This window comes from Rhinoderma darwinii, chromosome 5 (genome assembly GCF_050947455.1).
Source record: "Rhinoderma darwinii isolate aRhiDar2 chromosome 5, aRhiDar2.hap1, whole genome shotgun sequence".
Lineage (NCBI taxonomy): Eukaryota > Metazoa > Chordata > Amphibia > Anura > Rhinodermatidae > Rhinoderma > Rhinoderma darwinii.
In genome coordinates, this window is record NC_134691.1 from 69,094,767 (window position 1) to 69,104,588 (window position 9,822).

Consider the following 9,822-nt stretch of genomic DNA (forward strand, 5'->3'; position numbering starts at 1 on the left):
CCCAATGACTTCAATGGGTGCGTGATGCGCAAAAAACGCACGAATATAGGACAGGCAGCGAGTTTCACGCAGCGGACACACTCTGCGTGAAAAACTCTGAATGGCCCCATTGAATTGCATAGGTCCATGTAACGTCCGTTGTTTTAATGCGTGTGACACGAACATGAAATACGCTCGTGTGAATAAGGCCTTAGTTAGAGAGCAGCTGATCGATAATTTCATCCTATTGGGAATTGAATTAGCGCCTTCCAAGTGATTTGCAGTAATGTTTCTTTCCAGATGGTGAAGAGAAGACGTATGGCGGCTGTGAAGGGCCTGATGCTATGTATGTAAAGCTTATCTCCTCAGATGGTCATGAGTTCATTGTTAAAAGGGAACATGCTTTGACATCTGGAACAATAAAAGCCATGTTGAGTGGTCCAGGTATGTGGTTTGTCTACATTGAATACTGGTTGGTTGTTTTTTGTTACCTTTATTTCATGCAGAAGCCTGGCGGATTACAAAATTCTTCCAAGATGTGTATAGAAAGATGCTGAGCATACAAGATTACCAGTTTTCCTACCATGTCCATCTTGGCAGCTACTCTTCAATGTATTGCCACTTCTATGTAACTAATGGTATTCCCCGGCAGAGCCGTCCTTCAGCTATTTGTATCCAAGCCAATTTATCTCAAACCATTGATGACAATTCTTCTTTCCTGAATGCATCGAAGCACTTATTCACTAGATGACCTTAGATCAGAACTCTAAGGTGAATATTAGCTGAGCATTCAGTATCCGTTCTATTTCTTCATTTTACTTTGTTTAAAAAGGCTCTGTCACCAGATTATAAGTGCCGTATCTCCTACATAATGCGATCGGCGCTGTAATGTAGATAACAGTGTATTTTATTTTGATCAATTTTAGATTTATGCTAATTAGTTTCTTAATGCCCAACTGGGCGTATTTACCTTTTGACCAAGTGGGCGTTGTACAGAGGAGTGTATGACACTGACCAATCAGCGTTATACACTTCTTTTCATTCATGTCCATTTGTATTCACTGCACAGCGTGATCACGCTATGTTGTCACATACACCCACATTACTGAAGTGCCTTGAGAGTGAATAGACATCACTTCCAGCCAGGACGCGATGTCTATTCACACTGCCGACACTTCGGTAAAGTTTTTGTGGGACTTAATCACAGCACTGCGTGATCTCTGCTGTATGATTAAGTCCCACACAAACTTTACCGCAGTGTCGGGAGTGTGAATAGACATCGCGTCCTGGCTGGAGGTGATGTCTAATCACTCTCGAGACACTTCAGTAAAGTTAATGTGTGAGTAAGTGACAGCACAGCATGATCTCGCGAGATCACGCTGTGCTGAGTACAAATGGATGTGAATGGAGAGAAGTGTATGACGCTGATTGGTCAGCGTCATACACTCTTCTGTACAATGCCCATACACTCCTCTGTATGACGCTCCTCCTGTACAACTTTTAACTTGGTCAAAAGTTAAAAACACGCCCAGTTGGGCATTAAGAAACTAATTAGCATAAATCTAAAATTGCTCATAACTTGATCAAAAATGATCGTTTTTCAAAATAAAACCACTGCTGTTATCTACATTACAGCGCCGATCAGATTATGTAGGAGATAGGGCATTTATAATCTGGTGACAGAGCCTCTTTAAAGGGAATTCTTCATGACCATTTAGGGCAAGTCCAAATTCGCGGCAAAATCCTCATAATGAAATCATTGCGGATTTGAAGATATGCAGCAAGATCATAATTTCGTACTGAATTTTTTTTGCCACGTGTGGATGGGGTTTTCAAGATCCCATCCACACCTATTGTACTGTAAATTAGAAACTTGTGTCAATTCTGGATTATCTGAAAATACAATTAAACCCCTAATCGAAGCACACAGTCATAGCCGCTGCTTACGGAACCTTATCAACCTCATCCTGTATGAAAAATTCCTTTGCGTACATTAACAAATCTATTTTTTTCGCGTTCTATGCAAATTATCTCTATTACAGACTAAATATAATTGGGATAATCGTTGGGAACATTGTATACACCTTCTATATTACTTTGCTGTAAAGAAATCTTGCATTGTTGCGTCCAAAGGCTGAGACCCTGACTAACTGGCGCGTGTGCATTTATAATACGTACCTAGGCATGGGAATAGGATATTACAACTCACTTTCACTGGTCACTGAACTCCGTATGCATTGTGGGATTTTTTGCGACTTTGCTTCAGTATTTACAGTTAGGTCCAGAATTATTTGGACAGTGACGCAATCTTCATGATTTGGGCTCTGCATGCCACCACATTGGATTTGAAATGAAACAACTGAAATGCAATTGAAGTTTAGACTTTCAGGTTTAATTTAAGGGGTTGAACAAAAATATCCTGTGAAACGTTTAGGAATTGCAACCATTTTCTACACAACCTCCTCATTTCTGGGGCTCAAAAGTAATTGGACGAATTAACATTACCATAAATAAAATATATATTTAAATACTTTGTAGAGAATTCCTTGAAGGCAATGACTGCCTGAAGTCTGGAACCCATGGACATCACCAAACGCTGGGTTTCCTCCATTGTGATGCTTTGCCCGGCCTTTACTGCAGCGTCTTCAGTTGTTGCTTGTTTGTGGGTCTTTCTGCCTTAACTGGTTGCCGACACAAGACGAGAATGCTCGTCCTGAGCGGCGAGTACTTGGCGCATTAGGACGAGCATTCTCTTCCTGTGTGACAGCCGTCTGTGCGCGCGATCGAGAGCGGGGCAACGGCTGTAATACAAATCCACGGCCCCGCTCTGACGGCGGATAGGAGAGAAACCTCTTCTCTCCGCCGTTAACCCTTTGAATGCCGCGATGAAAGCTGATCGCAGCATTCAAGGAGAGGGGACTGCACTTTGATCGCGTCACAGACGCGATCAAAGCCCATAACTTGTATGGCCAGACAGCCCAGAGTCCATTGAAGGACCCCAGGGCTGTCTGAACATATTTCCTGTTGTTAGGGCATACTGAGGTGTGCCCTAACAACAGCCTGTGTACAATCAGTACACAGGCTAATGTACTGGCATATAGATCTATTCCAGTACATTACAGTTACAAAATAAAAATGATAAATCCCTTTATGGGATTAAAAAAAAAAGTTAAATGAATGTAAAAAAAAATTCTGATAGATAAATAAATAAAATGTAAAAAAAATCAGACACATTTTTTTATAATATATAAACTTTTTAAAATATAAGTCCCAAAACATGAAATAATATAGACCTATTTGGTATCGCCACGACCGTAGCAACCTAAACAACAAATGTGTAAAATTATTCATGATGATCGGTGTATGGTGTAAAAAAAAAATTTAAAATTGCTGCGGAACTGCTTTTTTTTCCGGCATTTTCGCCAAAATAAAAATTTATGGAAATTAAACGATAATGTATTTGTATCAAACAATGGTACCTACATAAAGTACAACTCGTCCCGCAAAAAACAAAATCTCCTACAACTACGTCGTACAAAAAATAAGAGTTATGAGCGTCGGGATGCAAAGAGGGAAATCTAAAAAAATTGTTCGGTCCTCAAGGCCAAAATTGGCCGTGTCCTTAAGGGGTTAAAGGGGCTATCCGGGGACCAAAAATTGCATTGCAATAATATATTTATGTGAAACTAAGTAACTTACTAATATACTTCAATTAAAAATTCTGTACTAAGTGGTGCAGGTCAAAGCTGATGCACCTACTTCCGGGATTGTGTTCTTCACTTGGGTAGATGTTGTGAAGGGGTTTTTCTTCACCATGAAAAGGATTCTGCGATCATCCACCACTCTTGTCTTCTGTGGATGTCCAGGCCTTTTGGAGTTAACGAGATCACCAGTGCGCTCTTTTTTTTTTTTTTCTTTTTTTTTTAAGAATGTAGCAAACTGTTGATATGGTCACTCCTAACATTTGTGCTCTCTCTGAAGTATTTCTTAATTTTTTTCAGTCTAACGATGGTCGGTTTCACTTGCATTGAGAGCTCATTTGACCTAATGTTGTGGATTCACAGCAACAGCTTCCAAATGCAAATGCCACACCTGGAATGAACTCCAGACCTTTTACCTGCTTAATTGATGCTGTATTAACGAGGGAATAGCCCATGCAACCCATTAAATAGCTTTTGAGATAATTGTCCAATTACTTTTTGGTCCTTTTGAAAAAGAGGCAGCTACATGGTAAAGAGCTGTAATTCCTAAACCCTTCCTCAAATTAGGATGTGAATACCCTCAAATTAAAGCTGAGAGTCGGCACTTTAAAGAGGCTCTGTCACCACATTATAAGTGGTCTATATTATACATGACGTGATCGGCGCTGTAATGTAGATTACAGCAGTGTATTTTATTTAGAAAAACTATCATTTTTGACGGAGTTATGACCTATATTAACTTTATGCTAATGAGTTTCTCAATGGACAACTGGGCGTGTTTTACTTTTTGGCCAAGTGGGCATTGTACAGAGGAGCGTATGACGCTGACCAATCAGTGACCAATCAGCGTCATACACTTCTCTCCATTCATTTACACTGCACATAGCGATATAGCTATATCGCTATGTGCAGCCACATAAACACACTATAACATTACTGCAGTGTCCTGACAATGAGTATACATTACCTCCAGCCAGGATGTGATGTGTATTCAGAATCCTGACCACTTCTGTAGCGTCTCTCTGATATTTACAGCAAGGCAAACGTAATCTTGTTTGAAATGACAGTTTACATCGTAATCTCACGAGATTACGCTTGCTGAGCTGTAGTGTTGGGATTGTATTAGCGAAGTGTCAGGAGAATGAATACACCATGTCCTATCTTTATTAAACTTTATTTTTATTTTTTTGCTAGTCCCACTAGGGGACTTCACTATGCGATCCTCCGATCGCTTTTATAATACACTGCAATACTTCTCTATTGCAGTTTATTGGTGCCTGTCCGTTTAAAACGGACAGGCATCTGCTCTGGCATGGCCTCGCAGGCATAATTATTGGCAGACCTGGGGGCCTTCATTAGGCCCCCCGGCTGCCATAGAAGACACCGACACCCTGCAATCACAAGCAGGGCCTGCCTTAGGATAGATGGCGTCCCGTGCAAAATGTATCTTTCGGGGCTCCACCCCCATCATAAAAAAAAGTATAATGCCCCCCACAGTATAGTGCCCCCACAAAGTATAATGCCCCTTTAGTGCCCCCCATACAGTATAATAATATTTAATAATATATCACAACCCCTCTAAGGACACAGTATTTTGTCCTCTAATTGTGCCCACACAGTATTGTGCCCCCTGTAGTACCCCTACACAGTATAATGTTCACTTAGTGGCCACCACACAGTATAATGCCCCCCTCGTCCTGGCTTCCCCCCCCTTGTAGATAGTGCCCCCTGTAGACCGTGCCATAATCCCCCACCTCCTCCTTGTAGATCGTGCCATACAGCCCCCCACTTCCCCTTGTAGACAGTGCCCCCCCCCCCCAAAAAAAATTGTACTCCCCTAGGCCCTGTAATTACGACGGGATCCTTGCGTAGGCCGATGTGATCTTGTAGCCTAGTACAGAGTTTCCCAACCCTTTCAGACTCAAGGCACCACTGGAAAAATAAAATTTCCTCAGGGCCCCCCTAACTAAAATTGTTGATTCCGTTCCTTCAGAGAGCTACAGTGGCGATAGCAGAGCAGGGAGATATCTCCCTGCTCTGATATAGTGTAGTCGCTACCCCTGTAGCAGCTAGCGGTGGCGCTGGCTAAGGGGGCGGAAAGGTCGCTGCTGAGTCGCTTGGCCCGGGTGCTTCTGAAACAAGCAGGGGAAGGGAGCCAGCGCAGCGCCCCCTTCTACCTGCTGGAGTGATGCGCCCTGTGCAGTGGCACAGGTTGCACACCCTTAAGGCCGGCCCTGATCGCAAGCAGGGTGCTGGTGGGCTGAGAGGGAGCTCCCTCCCTCTCTCCAAAACCATTCAGATGCGGCGCTCGCTATTGAGCTCAGCATCTGAGTGGTTATCGATCTCACCTGTTAGAGCAGAGCCGCTCTCTGCCACCCCTTGTAGCGGAGAACAGGGAGTTTTAACAGCTGCCTGCTCTATTTCTTTTTTCCGATGCAACACCGTAAAAAGGCTATTGCATCGGAATAAAGCCCTTTAGTGGCCTCCGTAAAAACACCTGTGGGTCGGTCACTAATGGGTTAACCTGCACGGTAAACACCGTAAAAAAAATCAACAATGCCAGAATTGCTGTTTTCTGTTCATCCTGCCTTCAAAAAAGTTTGATAAAAAGTGATCAAAAAGTCGTATTTACTCCAAAAGGGTACCAATAAAAACAAGTCGTCCCGCAAAAAACAAGCCTCATGCAGCTGCATCAGCGTAAAAGTAAAACAATTATGGCTCTTAAAACATGGCGACACAAAAACAAATAATTTTGAAAAAAACTAGTTTTTACTGTGCAAAAGTAGTAAAACATACAAGATCTATATCAATTTGGTATCGCTACAATTGTAATGATCCACTGAATAAAGTTATTATGTTGTTTATACCACGCATTAAATCTAAGACACAAAAAAGAGTGGCAAAATTTATGGTTGTTTCTCAATTACCCCCCAAAAAAGTTAATCAATAAATTATATGTAACCCAAAATGGTGCTATTAAATAAAAAATACAACTTGTCTTGCAAAAACAAGACCTTATAGAGCTATGTCGACGCAAAAATAAAAAAGTTCTAGTTCTTGGAATGTGACGATGGAAAAACTTAAAAAATAATGTTTAAAATAGGCTGGTCATTAAGGGGTTAAGCTTAAATATGCCAATCAATAAACGCATACAGATGGAACCACAGAGAATGCTAATCTAACAATCGCTGCCGTCCGTACAGTGACTAAGGTTTTTACATCTGTTTGCATTCTTGATGACATCTTTTTTTCTTTTGCAGGGCAGTTTGCTGAAAATGAAACCAATGAAGTGAATTTCAGAGAGATCCCTTCTCACGTCCTCTCAAAAGTGTGCATGTACTTTACCTACAAAGTCCGTTACACAAACAGTTCAACAGAAATTCCAGAGTTCCCTATTGCACCAGAGATTGCACTGGAGCTTCTGATGGCTGCAAACTTCCTAGATTGTTGAATAAAGTAAATTATGGGAAATGACTATGTTAAATGTTTTTTTCTTTTGTATTTAAAACCACCTTCTGACTAGTATTTTTTTGGACATTTTTTAGCATGTTTGCACCTTTTTTTTTTTCTTTTTTTTCTTTTTCATTATGTATATTATGCAACAATATCTACATCTCAGCAAAGCACTGAACTCATTTGCCTCTTAGCATACATATTCTTTTCCCACCATTAATAAACCAATATGAGAATTGGATATTGCTGTTATGGTCTAGATTATTTTTTTCATTCTTGTGGTGTACAAGGTCATATGTGATGTGTTCCCTACTACTAAGGCCCTATTCACATCACAGGGTTTCCTGTCCGTGTGACGGCTGTTCAAAAAACGTCCGTTGCACGGCCGAAGTGGGAACAGTAGACCCCAAGTGGGGCTATTCACACGACCAATGTTTTGACGGCCCGGAAAACTGGGCCGTCACAAAAATGGGACGTGCCCAATTTTCGGCCGTTCTCCCGGCCGCCCAGCTCCCGTAGAAGTCTATGGGGCCGGGTAATACACGGCTATCACTTGAATGTGTTCCAAGTGACGGCTGTGTCTTCAGTCGCTCGCTTTCTCCTCCTCACAGTGCGAAGTGCATGTGAGGAGGAGGGTATTCTTTTGCTCCCTGTAGGAGCGGAATCCCCGGCCACAGCTTCAGCAAAGCTGTGGCCGGGGATTGGGGATTCCGCTCCAGGAGAAGTCCCTGACTTCACTGTCCATATATGGACACCGTGACGGCAGGGACTTCTGAAGCGGAATCCCCTGCGCTGTGGCCGGTGTTTCCGCTCCAGGAGAAGTCCCTGACTTCACTGTCTATAAAAGGACACCGTGACGTCAGGGACTTCTCCTGGAACTGTGGCACTATCTACAGAAAAGTTGGGCGGGGGGGTGCCATTTGTCACGGGTCTTGTGTGTCACTACCTACAGAGGGGCTGTGTGGCACTACCAACAGGGGGGCTGTGACAGTATCTACAGAGGGCAGTGTGGCAAAAAATGTACAATGAAATTCATTTTTAAAATGGACAGGGGAAAAATGTGTCAAAATAGTCCGTTAAAAACGGAAACGTAACGGACGCAAAACGGCCGAGAAAAAAGGATGATTTTATCAGCCGACACTATGTCGTGTGAATAGAGCCTTGTCGCTGTAAAATTGTCAGGTTCTGACATCAGAAGTGTTTATGCATATGTAAGTGAAACATTGACATGCTTTATTATTATTAGATTAATGTTTTATTACCGGGGGAAAAAAACACCAGAAAGTCATGCAGAAAGTGTTCTGTGGTGCAAATTGACATGCTGTGCAGAGATTTTGCGTGTTTGGCCTATAGACCTGAATGGGAGGCATAAATTCTGCAACGGATAAGATTTGTTGCAGTTTGTACAGCATTTACGCAGCGAAAACAATATATGTAGTGCTACACGCTCTCTCCCCCCCCCCCCCCCGTAGGTAGTGTTACACGTGCTCTGCCCCCCTATGTAGTGCTACGCGCTCTCCCACCCCCCCCGTAGGTAGTGCTACGCGCTCTCTGCCGTTCCCCCCCATAGCTAGTACTACGCGCTCTCTGTTCCCCCCGTAGGTAGTGCTACACGCTCTGTCCCCCACCCGTAGGTAGTGCTACGCGATCTGTTCCCCGCCCGTAGGTAGTGCTACGCGCTCTCTGTCCCGTCCCCCCCGTAGGTAGTGCTACGCGCTCTCTGTCCCCCCCCATATGTAGTGCTACACGCTCTCTGCCCCCCCCCCGTAGGTAGTGTTACACGTGCTCTGCCCCCCCGTAGGTAGTGCTACGCACGCTCTGCCCCCCCGTAGGTAGTGCTACGCACGCTCTGCCCCCCCGTAGGTAGTGCTACGCACGCTCTGCCCCCCGTAGGTAGTGCTACGCACGCTCTGCCCCCCGTAGGTAGTGCTACGCACGCTCTGCCCCCCGTAGGTAGTGCTACGCACGCTCTGCCCCCCGTAGGTAGTGCTACGCACGCTCTGCCCCCCGTAGGTAGTGCTACGCACGCTCTGCCCCCCGTAGGTAGTGCTACGCACGCTCTGCCCCCCGTAGGTAGTGCTACGCACGCTCTGCCCCCCGTAGGTAGTGCTACGCACGCTCTGCCCCCCGTAGGTAGTGCTACGCACGCTCTGCCCCCCGTAGGTAGTGCTACGCACGCTCTGCCCCCCGTAGGTAGTGCTACGCACGCTCTGCCCCCCGTAGGTAGTGCTACGCACGCTCTGCCCCCCGTAGGTAGTGCTACGCACGCTCTGCCCCCCCGTAGGTAGTGCTACGCACGCTCTGCCCCCCCGTAGGTAGTGCTACGCACGCTCTGCCCCCCCGTAGGTAGTGCTACGCACGCTCTGCCCCCCCGTAGGTAGTGCTACGCACGCTCTGCCCCCCCGTAGGTAGTGCTACGCACGCTCTGCCCCCCCGTAGGTAGTGCTACGCACGCTCTGCCCCCCCGTAGGTAGTGCTACGCACGCTCTGCCCCCCCGTAGGTAGTGCTACGCACGCTCTGCCCCCCCGTAGGTAGTGCTACGCACGCTCTGCCCCCCCGTAGGTAGTGCTACGCACGCTCTGCCCCCCCGTAGGTAGTGCTACGCACGCTCTGCCCCCCCGTAGGTAGTGCTACGCACGCTCTGCCCCCCCGTAGGTAGTGCTACGCACGCTCTGCCCCCCCGTAGGT

The 9,822-nt window shown here is 45.2% G+C and overlaps 1 protein-coding gene across 2 annotated transcripts in view; it reads left to right on the forward strand.

Annotated features, from left to right (window-relative positions):
• ELOC (elongin C) overlaps window positions 1-7,374 on the forward strand; it is a 12,127-nt gene extending 4,753 nt beyond the window's left edge. For both annotated transcript variants that reach the window (XM_075826112.1, XM_075826113.1), the window contains exons 4-5: window positions 280-423; window positions 6,941-7,374. In XM_075826112.1, coding sequence (XP_075682227.1) covers window positions 280-423; window positions 6,941-7,131 — 335 coding nt within the window. In that variant the 3' untranslated portion in view covers window positions 7,132-7,374. The remainder of the gene's footprint in view (window positions 1-279; window positions 424-6,940) is intronic.
• Window positions 7,375-9,822: the final 2,448 nt, after the last annotated feature.